Source organism: Mugil cephalus, chromosome 15 (assembly GCF_022458985.1).
Source record: "Mugil cephalus isolate CIBA_MC_2020 chromosome 15, CIBA_Mcephalus_1.1, whole genome shotgun sequence".
In the NCBI taxonomy this organism is placed as follows: Eukaryota; Metazoa; Chordata; class Actinopteri; order Mugiliformes; family Mugilidae; genus Mugil; species Mugil cephalus.
In genome coordinates, this window is record NC_061784.1 from 14047335 (window position 1) to 14062144 (window position 14810).

General features: G+C 44.7%; 2 protein-coding genes across 3 annotated transcripts; both read left to right on the plus strand.

Moving 5' to 3' along the window:
• The first annotated feature begins 234 nt into the window (after positions 1-234).
• On the plus strand, positions 235-9816 carry ubtd2 (ubiquitin domain containing 2). 2 transcript variants are annotated; one of them, XM_047607987.1, is made up of 3 exons: positions 235-403; positions 4078-4314; positions 8371-9816. In XM_047607987.1, the coding sequence occupies exons 1-3, from the start codon at positions 334-336 to the stop codon at positions 8886-8888; spliced, it is 825 nt and encodes a 274-aa protein (XP_047463943.1). In that variant the 5' UTR covers positions 235-333; the 3' UTR covers positions 8889-9816. The 2 variants fall into 2 exon arrangements, with proteins under 2 accessions (XP_047463943.1, XP_047463942.1); XM_047607986.1 differs by lacking the exon at positions 235-403 and adding an exon at positions 502-699.
• Positions 9817-11961: 2145 nt separating this feature from the next.
• il12bb (interleukin 12B, b) lies at positions 11962-14701 on the plus strand. Its single transcript, XM_047607983.1, has 9 exons — positions 11962-12099; positions 12531-12624; positions 12731-12832; positions 12949-13131; positions 13377-13482; positions 13590-13759; positions 13971-14131; positions 14225-14343; positions 14473-14701. Exons 2-9 carry the CDS (start codon positions 12531-12533, stop codon positions 14498-14500), a joined length of 963 nt encoding a protein of 320 aa, XP_047463939.1. The 5' UTR covers positions 11962-12099; the 3' UTR covers positions 14501-14701.
• Positions 14702-14810: the final 109 nt, after the last annotated feature.

Consider the following 14810-nt stretch of genomic DNA (forward strand, 5'->3'; position numbering starts at 1 on the left):
TTTCTCTCCTTCTCTCCCTCTTTCTTTCTTTCTTTCTTTCTTTCTTTATGTCCGCAGATGGAGAGGATAATGATCGCTGCGCTCCGTTAATGAAGAAGAGAGGAGGGAGGGAGGGAGGAAACGAGAAGAAAGGAAAGGACGGGAGAAGGAAAGAAGGAGGGGAGAGGGGAGAAGTGAAAAAAAACAAACGAGAGAGAGAGAGAGAGAGAGAGAGAGAGGGGAGGGGAGGAGGGGAGGGAGAGGAGAGAGGGAGGGGGTAGTGGATGTAGCTGTAGCTCTAGCTGTGGGCCGGGGGGTGAGCTACCTAGCCCGAGCTGCTCCGCCGAAACATCCATGGGTGGCTGTGTCGGGAGCCACCACGACTCCTCGGGCAGCTTAAACGAGAACTCGGACGGCACTGGAGGTAACTTAGGGGGCTTCACGACGCCTCTCGGTAGCCACAACAGCGTGGCTTCTCCTTTCCCCCCCCCTCAATTCCTCCTCCTCCTCCTTCTCCTTCTTCTTCTTCTTCTTCCTCTTCTTCTTAGGGGGCTTCCTGCATGTTGTCCTGGCTGGAGGTCTCTTTCCCCTTTTCCTCCGTATGCGAGCCAGACAGAGCCGCAGACAAACGGGGCAGCCCCCCCCGCCGGGCATCTGGGCCTCGGAGCGAGAAACGACGCCTCGTCTGCTCGCTACTTCACAAACTGGGACATATTTGCTGTGCGACGCTGCCTCCCCTTTGTTCTTTTTTGGTTGTTGACTGAGCTAGCCGGCTAAAACGTAGCCAGTTAGCCTGCTAGCTTTTTCTGCATATTAACTAAATGTGGGTCACAGACAGCGGGGGCATGCAGGGAGGCGAGTCGGCGTGATGTTTGAATCGTGCCCTCTGGTTTAAATGTGCACAATATGGCATATTGGTTTTTATTATCCGCTTCGCATGAGTGAGCATGTTTGTTATAGTTGAGAGTGCAGGGCAAAGTGGAGGAGGAGGAGGTGTCAAAACTTGCAGAGTGCTGCAGCTTCATGATGAAGGAAGTGGCTTCTGTTTTTTTTTCTTCTTCTTCTTTTTTTTTTTTTTTTTTTTTTTTTTTAGCAGTGAAACTTGGTCAGGCCTGAGAGGAAAGCACAATGTAAAGATGGCACAGGCAGTGGAGCAAATATTAAAGTCAAGGGATGTAGCCCGGCCAGTTGGGCGCCTAGTAAGATTTAAATCAATACAGATAAATGTTAATAGAAATATGCGGTTAAATTAAATTATCCTCTTATCATTCCAGCCCTTTTTTATTTTTGCAAAAACATGCCTATTTAGGACAAAGTAAATTGAATGCTGTTCATGAACGTTTTGGAGCTCATGCGTGGTCTTGGTCTCTTTCAAAAGCCGAGACTCTGAGGCTTTGATCACAAAAGTTAGAATCACCCTAAGTGTTATTGTTGTTGAGTAATCAAAGTTGGCATGCACAGTTATAAAAAAATAAGAAGTTGCTGGGTTCCCCTGAATTTTGTTATTTTGTAAAAAAAAAAAAAATGTCTTGGTTGAATCCTGTAATGGCTTTTATCAATGAAATTGGAAGAAAAACGCATATTGCATGCAGGTTTTGGGTCAAAAAGCTACTGCTGTCCCATGTCACACCCAGAGAAATGTGATAGGGTCAAGAGTAAACAAGTGTCCAAACAGTCAGTCCAAACAGGGTTAAGTTGACGGTTTTCATTGTTTCTTCTACATTTCTGGGTTTTAAAGGACATGTTTTTGACTCGGTATTTTGGCACTACTACTACCACTACTACGCGCTGCATTGTGGGCAGACTGTTGCTCGGCTACAAGGGTTTGCATTCCTGGGCTGAAACACTGTAGCAATATCTGAAATCTTGAATCTTCAGTTTAAACCAATCCAGGTCAGTTCACATGCAGGGCCACTTTGGGACTGGTTCTGGGCCCGCGCGTGGCCCGCGAGCCGCTAATTGAACAGCCCTGCAGCGGAGCATGCAGTGCTTGTCCGTATCTATTCTTGTCTGGTGGTACTTTAATGTGAATGACTGCTTTAAACAAATAAATGTATAATATTTCTGCGCGTGAGAGGAGGAGAGGCGGTTATGGCCATCATTAAAGGCCTTTCTTCTTTTTTTTTTTTTTTGCAGAGCTGAGGTGTTTGTCGATGACTAGTTTCCTGGCGTGTCTGTTTGGAGGAAGGGATCCGCTGCTGGCCACTGAGCTATTTTAATTACAGAGTAGGAGATAGAGCTGGCAAAGTGGGTGGAGGCTGAGCCCTTGGCTTTCCTTAACATTTGTCTTGGTGTCTTAAAGTATTTCTCAGACTTCCCACCTGACTCGATGTCGCATTAAGAGTATTAATCCGCAAAGTGCAGGGAAGGGAATTGAATTTATCGTCACCAAGGCAGTGAAGGGTTTTGTTTATCGCCCTGATTCTTCATCGATTCTCTTATTGATTCCTGATCATTTTTCTGTTGGAGGGGGGTAGGAGACCATAACAGGTTTTCAGCACAGTTTCATTATCTTAGAGTCTGAACAGAGCAGAGAATTATCACCAAACATGCATTAAACGAGAGAATATTTGCACGACACTTCCCCTTCAGTTACAGATGTGCGGCGATAACACGGCACCCCTGGAATTTAAGCTCACGTTATTTAGGAATTCACGCAGTAACTTTTATTTCAAACGATTATTTCAAAGGAACGCGGCTCGAACTGTTGTCATTCTTTGTGTAATGAGGCGTTTCTTCCTCTCTGCTGTTTTTCCCCAAGTCATTTCACGTTTCCCGCCGCGCTGTCACACCAGCATGTTTCACCATGTGCGGCTATGTTGACATGGAATAAAAGGAGTTGATGAGCTCCAAAGGCATACGGGGTCAGATGGAGCAGGTTTCTGATCTGGTAACCGTTCTCTGTTTCCATCCTCGGTGAAGTGTGAAGTATCACGAGGATGAACAGTTGCGAAACGGATGCAGACGAGCAGCTGTTTCTTAAAATATTGCCTCTCCGTAGCAGAGACGAGGCCATTAGGCAGTAATGGAAAGAGTGTACGTATGATAATATTTTTGGTTAAAACGGCTAAACCAGTCAGCCTGCACACATCTGTAATGGTTTTAGATGTCCACATTCAGGGTTTCATGTTGGCACCAACATATATGCAGGAACACAAGCATTGCTGTAAAAAGAATCGCGGTCAAAAGTTTTTCATTTTGCTTTCAGAATATTTTGCATATGTTGATTGAAGATCACAATCTGGTGGATTGGATGTGACAGTGGAACTCTTGATATGTATTGTTGCCGTTTTACGTAACCAAATATTTTAAAAAGCCACACAGTTTGACGTCTTATTTACTACAAACAGTCGGCTGAAGGTTAGAGTTATCAGGCCGTGCCGTGTGATTATCAGAGTACATGTGTACCAGCAGCAGGTGTAACTCAACACCTTGATCCGTCATCCTCCTCTCCTCTTTCCTCTTTCCTCTCCCCGTGTGTTGCATACCCAAGCGCGTCCGTCATGTGCCTGTACCTGTCGTCCCCTTTCGCTGGTGATCCAGATGGTGTTATTTATCTGCAGATGGAGCGCCGTTAGATACTAGAACCATAACCTTTTAACTGGGTTTAGTAACACGCTCCGGGTATATATCATGTTGAGGTGTAGGCCCCGTGTTCAGTCTGTCATCTGATCTTCAGCGTGTACCCGAGAAGGCTTAAAGGACTGAAGCTTTGTTTCGGATCAGTCTTAACTCCAGTTACACATCTCTGTCTCCTCACTCTTCAATCTCTATTTCTCTTTCTGTCTTCACCTCTGTGTATTCCTGACCTTTTCTCTCTGTCTTTCTTTTTGTCATTTTCCATTTCTTCTGTCTTCTCTCTTTTCCCCACATCCTTATTTCCCTTTGTTTTTCTTCTTTCCTTACCTTGGTAATTCCTCTTGCTCCTTCTTCCCCTTCTCATTTCCCGTTTGTTCCCTTTCATTTTCTTTCATCACCTCTTTCCATTAACCCCACCCGTACTCATCTTCTGACTCTTTCCGTTCTCTTCTTCAACCACCTTCCTCTTTTTTTCTCTCTCTCTCCCTCTCATCTCCTTTCTCTCCTCCTCTTTCCCAGTGGCTCTAGGGCGTAACCAGCCCCTGAAGAGAGACCGGCCTAAATGGAAAAGTGACTACCCGATGACGGAGGGCCAGCTGCGCAGCAAGAGAGATGAGTTCTGGGACACGGCGCCAGCGTTCGAGGGCCGGAAGGAGATCTGGGATGCGCTGCGGGCGGCGGCCAGCGCCTTTGAGAGCAATGACCACCTGCTGGCTCAGGCCATCCTCGATGGGGCCAGCATCACACTGCCACATGGTAACACGCATCCGTGAATTGGCTGCTGACATGTGTTTCACGCTGTCAAATTACTTTCACCTGCACTTCTCCTGCCGTTCCAAGTCAAAATCTCTGCAGTTAATAGTCTGTAGGACACTGTGTGAGATGGCTTTAAAAGGTCATGACGTACATTACTGCCTCCATGCAGCAGTCCGTTCACGATACGTATCACGATACTTGAGTCACGATACGATACATTATTGAAATATTATAATATTGCGGTATATTGCAATATTCTAAGTAGTTCAGTGAGAAATGTTTAAGTGCAGCTTAAAATACAAGTTGATATATGTACTAGGAGTAGGGATTGACAAGAAATTCACGATACGATACGTATCACGATACTTGAGTCACGATATGTGTTTCACTGTTTGAACACTCCACTGAACAGATCTCATCTACTATCGCTTATCCTCACTAGGGTTGCCGGCCACTAAACAGATGTGAAAATAAAATGCCTATACATATTGCCTAAGTAACGTGTCATCCGGTGTAGTTTGATTCGGTGACTGCGGCCACTGCTGCGCTAATACCGTAACGATATTGAGATTAGTTCACAAGTCGGTCGTGTTCCCTGAATATCTAACTGGAGTGAAGCACAGTTTGCGTTCTGTTTGTCCAGCTTATTAGTCCCTGCCTCAGTTTTGAATTTTGACTGCGTTTCAAGTTTTGCCGCTGTGCTCTCCTCTGCTACTCGCCTGTCTACTTCTTCGGCTGCCTCGCTCGCCTCTGCAGGGAACGCTGTGTAGCGAAGCGGCCCTGCAGTGGAGTGGAGGTGCGGAAGTCGGTCACGATCGGCCAAAAACATGACTTTTTCTTTTAAAATTGATATTGTATCAATACTTGTAAAAAGTATTGCGATATATTGGCATATCGATATTTTTTCCACACCACTGGTGGCTACATGGTATTAGCTCCCAAGTATTAATAGGTTGTAAAAGAGTATAAATGACACAGAGAAACTTCCCCGGGAACTATTTTAGTGCCATCTCATGTTGAAGTATCATAAACAGGAAGTAAGCTTAACCACATAATAGTGCTGATTTATGTTCGGTCGTGTGTCTTCTGTGATGTCCTTTTTTTTTCTTTTGCTTTCTCACACTATAATTGACTTTTTAGTGAATATGGGCCTGATTACAAGCATCTGCAGCATTCAGCCTGCAGTTAATAGGAGTGAAAGAACCTCTAAGTGACCACGCTTTCAGGCTTAGACTAGAAGCACAGTGTATGCAGGAGGAGGAATCGATATGTAACAAATGTTCTTCTGAAAGTAGCACTTAATGAAGTAATCGCTCACGTATGTGTACCAAAGGTAGGGCATCTACAAAAACACACTTGAGAGTGTTCACTTAGAACAAATCCATAAAAACTGACATGGCTCAGATTCACACCAGCTACACACAGTAGTAATCAACACCGTTCCTGTTTCATATTGCCACAATGTCATATTACAGCTGAGGAAACCAAAGGGCCCTCTTTTTTTTCTAACAATGTTATCATAAGTGTCGGACGTTGGCTTGTTTTGTCTCGTCAGCCGTTCTCAGTTTCAGCTGCCTCTCCTCACTTTCACACACACAAGTGTCTTAATCACCCACACATCAGCCCAAACGTGTGTAAATGCCACGAGCCGTTTAAACACCTTTGTGTCTGCCATGCATTGATGATGAATTTGACAATGACAGGCATTTTGCGAACAGTCCCGAGTATCTTGTCCCGCTGGATTCCTCTCGGTAGTTTGGCTTGGTCAGATCAGATCCTGCTGCGCTGCAGCTGTGGATTCCCCAGACCTGACATCATCACTTCATTCATCCAGCGCTGCAGTCCAAAGAGCAGCCAGATCACTTAAACATGTTCACCGCTCACTAATGTATCCCTCCGTGTTTGCATTTTAGTGTTAATGTACGAGTTCGGATAGATGCTCTGTTGGCTCCTTTTCTGTTCCAGTTTAAATTAGCTGTTCAGTTGTAAGGATTTGGCTTCACTCCACCACTTTAGCTAATAAGAGGGGGGGAAAAAATGTAAATGGGACACAGAGTAGAGGTAGGACATGTCCAAGGAAAGTTTCTGAGTCAAGACTCCAAAACCAAAACCAAACACTGATTACGGTTGGATATGAACAGGGGACAGATTATCCAGTAATTGAGTAATTTCAGTCTAAACTACATTAGATAAAATCTCATGATCACCAGATTTATTGGCAGTCTTTCCAACAGTTGTCAATATTCCATCTGGACTAAAGGCAAATCCAGTGAGATTACCTTCACTACAGGCATCACTACATGTCTAATGTCTTAAAAGCTTCAATTACACCAGTTAATATTGGAATATTGGAAATGGACCATAAGTTATGACTCCCATGTCTCTCAAATCCCCACTCAGATTTTTCACACTGTTCACTAGCTGTTGGTCAACGCGTTGGATTCTGTTCAGTTTTTGACCTTGTTGGACGTAGCCATGCAATGCAGCATTTTTGCACTTTTCATCTAAACAAATGTTTTCTGGCTTCGAACCCTAAAGTTCTGATCCTTCCCCAGGGGCGTGTTTTTCAGTCTGAAATCTTGTCTTTTAATGAAACTAGAAGAAGAAATTAGCGTCACCTGAAAGATAAACACCGAGTTGGGACAAGCTGGAAACGGGAAAAAGCAAAGTGAAATATACAGACTCTGTGACCACATATTTCATTGTTCCTGTTTGATTCTTGCGTAAAAGTAATTTGGCAGTTACAGTTAACACACGTGCTTACGTATCTGAAGTCGGACGGCGCATCTGTATCAGAGTTTCTTGAATCTGAAAGTTATTGGCCCTTGTTGATATTAAAGAGCATCAACTACATTACTGCATCTTTACAAATTATGTCAGGTTGTTGTGCTTCCGTCATTCTCAATAATCATTTCACAATATGGAAGTTACAAAGATAAGGGATAATGTGTGATGAGGAGTTTCACTGAGCGCTGTTACAAGTTGCCGTACTACTACGTTTTATTGTACAAAAGCACAGTAAGCCGGTCGTCATCCTTCTGCCTCTCGCTCTCATCAACACTTCCTGAAGCCCGGTGTCACTGTAGTGCCCTCACCTTGACCACAGTCGTCGTCATCTAGAGAGCAGCGACCATCATCCCGTGGGCCTCCACTGACTCATCTCGGTCGCGCTCACCGCCCGAACTCATCGTCCATCTCAAGTGGCACCGGTTTAAGTCATCTAACAACACCAGAGCGGCACAGTGACCTTTTCAAGCGACGCTCGAGTTTTTTGTGGGGGGAGTTTCACCCTTGTGTTGAATTATTGGAGTCTTATTTTTAGACCGTCTGCGGGGCAATGCCCTGGCCGGCTTTTAAAAATGATTCAAACGATAAAACACGCAAACAGTATAAAACATCCATTAGATATTACTCTTGACAGTTAAAATCCGTGGCAGGCAAACTTCCAATCAAAAACCCATTACCATAATTAAAATGACTTGAAGTATGAAGAGTAGCCACATTAAATTGTTCAGGGGACTTATCTGTCTGAAATCCCCGTGAGGACCCCTTGGGGTCCCCCCCTTGAAATGTCTAGTGTTGAGTTTCACTTTGTGGAATGGTATGACCTCTTCCCTACAGCTTGTGTCTCCCTGCTCTGCCACCTCTTCATTTTTAATTTATGATTCACAATTGGAAACTGGTATCATACTGTGTTTTTTTTCCCTTTTTCCCCCGTCCACTTCTACAGAGTTTCTCAATTCTCATTTCTCAATTTCACCTTATTACAGTGAAATGTGAGTTATAGGTGAGCTTTGTCAAAGAGAAAAAAAAAAACATGTTTGACTTCAGCTACTTCAGTAATTGAAGAGTGAAACAATTCATGGAAAAGTTTAAGGATTATAAAAAACTGACTTTACCCCCACAGACAAGTATTTACCTTGTGTACTCAGTATATGGTAATTATGTCCAGAGTGTCAAACTTCACTTTTGTTACTTTTTCATGTGGTTCAGACTACAGGCGAAAAAAACGAGAAAATCAGAAAGTCTTGAAATTTTATTTTCCTATTTTCCCAGGAGCTCTGACCGAATGTTACGATGAGCTGGGGAACCGATACCAGCTGCCGGTCTACTGCCTGTCTCCCCCCGTCAACATGATCGAAGAGCGCTCCGACGAGCCCGACGGTTCGGATCCGGACTCCGGGGCGGCGGACCCGTCCACGGGCAGCGCCAGCGACCCCGCCTCGGGGGGGGAGTGCCAGCTCCGCCTGAGGCTCTCCACGGGTCGCGACCTCCGCCTGGCGGTCCGCTCCACGGACACGGTGGGCATGATGAAGCGCCGCCTGCAAAGCCAGGAAGGCGTTCCCGCCGCCACCCAACGCTGGTTTTTCTCAGGTCGGCCGCTGACGGACAGACTGCGCTTGGACCAACTCAACATCTCCAGGGACTACGTAGTGCAGGTCATCCTCAGCCAGCGCCCTCCCGCGGAGCCCACGACGACGACGACACCGGGACATACACCCGAGGCGTCTGGACCGGCGGCGGTGGAAGGAGTAGCTGCTCAGCCGCAAGAGCCGACCCCAGTGGAGAATTAACTAACTCGGCAGCCTGGAGCTGGACAGTCACCTGGCAGTACAACAGAAGGATATCAAGGGACGATAGAGAATCAAAGCCGATTCTTCTCTTCTTCTTCGTCTTCTTCTTCTTCTTCTTCTCCTCTTTTCTTCTCCTCTCCTCCTCCTCCTCCTCTCTTCCCTTCTCTGTGCTTTTGGCTGAGAGGGGCGTTGTTTGGGCAGAGGTTGGCCGCCTGCCGGAGCATAAGGACTCTTCAATCGAGAAAAGACTCCTCCTTTTCGGTTTTACACGTTGAAATTTCGACCTTTTTTGAAGTCTTTTTAACTGTTCCTATGGAAACCAACCAACAAAAAAGTGAACTTTGTAAGATGGCTCAAAGGGTTTTCTTAGCAACGCTGGAGTTCGAATGTTTCTGTGTCTCGGTTTCCATTCAAGTTCTGCTCCCCGGCGAAGCCGGGGGTCAGCGGAGCGACTTCTGTTTATTAGGCTACAGGGTTATGCATTTTTAACTCAGACACATCAGAAAAAAAGAATATATATATATAGTTTAACAATCGTAACAGTTAATCCAGGCATTTTTTGTAACTACATGTCAATTGAATCAAGAACACTTAAGTCAGGATGGAGTTTGTCCGCCAACGGCCGTAGAGAAAGTTTGGTATTGCTGGACTGGATGTGTTACCAAGCTGCTGCTGGATCAGATTCTTAATTTCACTCTTGCTTCACTGAACAATCAGATTAATCGTGTAATAAACATCAAGTAGTCGGCCTGTGTGTGTGCGAGCGGATGCGAATGTGTGCGTGCGTGGATGCTCATGATACGATCAAGACACAACCACACTTACTCATGTGGCAAAAGGATGGACTTCAGAAACATGGTTGCATATTTTGATTAAAAAAAAAAGAAAAAAGTCAAAGGTTTTTAATTAAAACTGGTCATTGTTTATATTCCTCTGTCTCTGTGTGATTGTTTGCTGTACTTTAATTATGGCGGTTTTATTATTATTGGGTATTAGTGGAGCCCTATAATAACCTCCCTGCATTTATACGTCCTGTTGCTGTGTTCCACACCCGTCTAATGAGCAGGTACCAACCACCGATCAGAGCAAAGACATTCAACTAGAGTTTCATTGTAAAAAAACAGCCGGTCTGGCTTTTTCAAATGGTTAAAATAGCCCATTGTGGTTCGCCTTGGAACTACTTCCTGGAGTCTTTTGTTACAGGGAAACTAGTAGAAGCTCCGGGAAGTGACAGGTGTAGCCAGGAAATGGTTCCAATGCTTTTAAAGTACTTTTAGATGGATCCATGTGGGCCTTTTATGCTCTAAATGCGAAGCTAATCACTTCCTGGCTCCATTGTCAAAATGAAAATGAGGGTCTCAAAAGTCAAATTATTGTTTTTTTTTTTTAAAAAAAAAAAAAGAAGCTGTAAATGATTATTGTAGTATTTCCTTCCATGCAATGTTTGCATCATAAACTAATAGATTTAGGTTCGGTTATGTCACTAATAGCAATAATATGATGCAGTAAAATGGAACAGCTTCCTTTTCCTTTCGTGTCCACTTCCTTTTTTCAAATCTACTCATACAATGAGGCGGCATGAAAAATTCCTGGGAAAAAACCACAGGAGCCACATGCACGCACTTTCCTTGGATGGAGTCTCGCCAAACGGCATTCCCAGCTTTAATACAAACAAAAAAAAGTCATAAAAGTCATTAGGGCAGCGGCAGGTAAAGGGAAGGAAGTTAAATCCGATCAGTCGGGTAACTCACGCAAAACCTCTCTGGTTCAGGGGAAGTAGCAGAGCTAGTGACCCCACTGCTCATAATTAAGCCTAAAAAGGTCATAAATATGAATATGAGTTACACGCAAAGGGGAAGTGGATGTGTTAGAATGTCATTGCGGTACTACATCTTAAGTCCTCATTATTTTGTTTTTTGGGAAATGCATCTAAACATTGCGCATGTTTGGAATTAAAGTCTAAAAGGAAGTGTGGCTTTTGATTTTGACACATGCACCTGAAACAAATAAGAGAAAATGTGTTGTTTTTTCAGTAAGAGGGCAACGTGTGTGTGAGTGTGTGTGTGCGTCAAGGTTTGGAAGCATGGCATCAAAGTGTGTGCGTAAGGAAGCAATGAAATGCCACTTCCCTTCTTAGTAATGCAACAATGAAAATAGAATTTGATTTAGAAACCACAAAGCACACCCGCTGGAACAATCATTCGTAACCTCTCACCTTAACCGCAACGCTACCGTGTTGAATCAAGAGAAACCTCTATTCTTAGGTACGAGGGGCTACTTAGAGGAAAGGGTCTGCGAGTTATCATTAATGATTCACCTACCTGCATAAAGGTTAGTGTGTGTAGTGAGAGCCGAAAAAAATAATGGAAACTCCTTAATAAATCATCACCCCGGAAAAGGACAGCGCGTTCTCAAACTCAGTCAGCGGTTTCTCCACGTTTGCTCACTTGATATCATTCTTTTATCTCGTCCTTTCGACTTTATCCTCTCTCTCTCTGTCCGGAGGTGTCATCGCTGACACTTTGGCTTTCGTGTTCCCTGGAACTCTCATGAGAATTTTCCAAGTTACCTGTTCAGTTTTACAGTGACACACAACCACACAGCGACTGCTCATTGTCATGTGCGAACACTTTCCAGTTCCTTTTCCTTTTCTTTGGTTTCTTTCCATATACCAACATCTCCCCCCCCCTCCCCCCACACACACACACACACACTCACACACACAGCTGTTGTACAGTCATACACCCAATTTCACAAATTTCACGTGGAATATTGTACAATTATTCTGCTGTTCCCGTTTTTAACTTTTTTTGTATCATCTTCCTCATGTTCGAGGAGCTCGGCAGAACTACGTGACATAAGAAGAAATCCCTCATAATTCGTTCACATTGGCCTTTCCATTTGTTGGACAGCTCACGCTATTATGTCATCGGCTACTCTCAGGTAGCAGTTCACCACATACCGTACGGTTTTCAGGTCAGACAAACACACACACACACACACACACACACACACACACACACACACACACACAAATACGCGTGTACGTACGGTGAAAAGTCAGTTCCCCTTCAGGTTGGGGTTTTACAGCCTTCTGCTTCTCATACTTATAAATACGGCAGCAGCAGCATGTTCAGTTCACACACAGACACAGTCTGCTATCAGGTCACTTTTCAATTGTGGAACTTCTGGATCAAGTCTGGCAATCAAGGTAAGATCTACATCCATCTCCTACATTCATTCACACATATTTTCACTGTTAGAAGAAATGGACCAATATTTCATATACATGAATAAATTGCTAATTCCAGTGCAATTTAAAAGTAGTGATGATAATTTGAATAATATAAATGAGATTCCTTTTACTCATGTGTTAAAATGATTTAAATAGAGGTGCTGCTAGTATGGTTTCCATTAATGGGCACCACAGGATCCTCAAATCCTATGTGCGATGTAGGGATAAAGGACCGTAAGAGTCGTAACATAGGAGAAAACGGAATATGTTGGTTCTTTTTTTTTTGTAGTTTTAGTTATTTTGCAGGAGAAAAAAAAAAAGGTTGAACTTAGAGGTTAAAAAAAATAACAAAAAAGTGATCTCTACAATTTTTCCCTCTTCTTCTAACCTTTTGTCGTTTCTCTCAGATGTGTATATTGCTCGTCCTAGTCCTGTCTGCTGTACTTGGCTGCACCGGCGCCGTCCCCCACCACGTAAACATCGAGACCCTCATGGATAACGGTTGGTACCTCCTTCTCGCCATCTACTGAATATTCTCCCTTTTTCCCCCCACGTTTTATCACATACGGTAAAATTAATACGTGTTTCTTGTTCATGCTTTAACTAGTTGTGGTACTGAGGATGCCGCATGCTCAGGGAACCATGGTGAACGTCCCTCTGACCTGTGGAGAAGCTTATGAAAATGAGGCCGTCTTCTGGAAGAAAAACGGTAACAAACACTGTTTGTACAAGAACCAGTACTTGTGTGCATTGGAATATATATTTTACATACATTTAGCTTCACGGGTATTGTCACCGTTGTAACGTTAAACGTGTCTTCCTCAGGTGTCGAGATGGAGCCACCTCTGCAGGGGAACAAGGTCACCGTCGTCGTGGAAGAAATGAGAGGTGGAAACTACACCTGTCACCTCAGCCCTGGCGGAGAATACCTCAACCACACTGAGATCCTGATCCAGTTAGACGGAGCCAGCGACCCTGTCATTCTGCAAAATCTCTCCAGTGAAGAAGGTGAGATAAGAAAGATGAGAAGCAGGGCGGAGAGGGAACTGATCGATAGAGAAGACAGACAGGGGAAGATAGAGAGAGACGCTGGATGGATGTCACCGAAGAGCTGAGATAAGAAGGGAACAGCGGTGGTTTAAAAGTGGAGTAGATTGGATGATCTCTAGAGGCAGAATGAACAGAAAAGAGGGGGGAAAAGAGACAGATAACACAACAATCCAACGAGACAAACGGTGTTTCCGTCCCTCCAGGTTTTGTCCACTGCTCGGCACAAAACTACAAAGGCTCCTTTCACTGCGCCTGGACGAGGACAGAGTCCAGGTCCAACGCCGCCGTTCTCCTGGTCGCGGCCGAACGGTGAGGACGTACAAATAAACTCGTGCTCGGTTCATTGTCAAGGGAGCGATTGCGCTTGGTCGTGTGCTGTGCAGGCGTTTTACCAACCGTTTTTTTCTCGCTTGCAGTTACATGCAGAACATCCCCTGTGAGCTGGACGCCGATGGATCGGGGGTTCACTGCCAGGACACCCACTGCCCGTTCGACGAGGAGAAACACAGGATCGCCTTCACCGTCTACATGCGCAGCGCCGCTCGTCTGGAGGCGTACAAGAAGTCTTTCTATCTGAGAGAGATCGGTAAGTCACTCTATTTTGATGCGTCGATCAAAAATTGTGTGCAGTGGTTTGGGGCGAAAGCCCAGTCCAACTGAAAACCGACCAGCAGGCTAGCCGTCGGCTACCAACTGCTACCACATGCTCAGTTCTTGACGTAGCATTAATGGAGCATCCACCCCAATCCATCCTTGTGTTAGTGTTTCATCCTCCTCATTCCTCCTCCCAAATCTAGTGAGGCCGGCGACCATCCCTAACCTGAGCATCCACGATGGGAACGAGTTCAGGTGGGACTACCCTGCTTCCTGGGAGAAGCCCTGCACCTACTTTGGCCTCCAGTTCGAGGTCAAGGTCGTCCAAAACGCACAATCCTGCACCAGCGAAGCCGCTATCGTGGTAACCAACACGCGCCGCGTGCTGCATTCACTGACCTCCGGTTTACCCGCGTCGTTTATGGCTTTCATTGACACTGCCTCCTCTTTCCCGCAGAGCAACATTACCACCGACACGGCGTACAAGACCAACGTGAGGGCGAAGAGATTCGTGTTCTGTGTGCGAGCTCAGGACAAGAACACCCTCGGGCCATGGAGCCAGTGGAGTCAGTGTGTGTGAGTATATCATCGAGACCACTGGGGATTGTGAACTGTTCGGGGGCGACTGTTGTCTCTGAAGATGTAATTTGTGCGATAATCTGATCAATTCTTTGTTTTTTTTTTTTATTACTCACTTTATTGCAGAGTGAACAAAAACCATGTGAGCTGTTAGCTTACGCCGACGGGCTGCAGTCACCACAGTTGGAAGAAAAGAGGAATGGACAAAACCATTTTTCTGGATCCCATGTTTTAGCTTTCATATTTTTTTAACATGTACAGTATTTATTTGACGTCTAGTCTATAGACTGTATTTTTTATACTGCAGTTGAAATATTTGCAGAATGATTTGCACACATTTCCTAATAAATTGATGAGCATATTCATTTTCTACGCCTGTGATTCTTTTAAGCATCTTAAATGTATTTCACATACAGTGGTAATTCCATTGTACATCCACATAATGGAAGATATTGATATTAGGT

Excerpts from the sequence above, each read along its gene's own strand:
- ubtd2 (XM_047607986.1), top strand. The coding sequence starts at position 540 with ATGTTGTCCTGGCTGGAGGTCTCTTTCCCCTTTTCCTCCGTATGCGAG. Across the intron at positions 700-4,077 it reads CAAACTGGGACATATTTGCT|TGGCTCTAGGGCGTAACCAG; the intron begins GTGCGACGCTGC and ends CCTCTTTCCCAG. Across the intron at positions 4,315-8,370 it reads CAGCATCACACTGCCACATG|GAGCTCTGACCGAATGTTAC; the intron begins GTAACACGCATC and ends CTATTTTCCCAG.
- il12bb (XM_047607983.1), top strand. The coding sequence starts at position 12,531 with ATGTGTATATTGCTCGTCCTAGTCCTGTCTGCTGTACTTGGCTGCACC. Across the intron at positions 12,833-12,948 it reads CGTCTTCTGGAAGAAAAACG|GTGTCGAGATGGAGCCACCT; the intron begins GTAACAAACACT and ends TGTCTTCCTCAG. Across the intron at positions 13,760-13,970 it reads TTTCTATCTGAGAGAGATCG|TGAGGCCGGCGACCATCCCT; the intron begins GTAAGTCACTCT and ends TCCCAAATCTAG.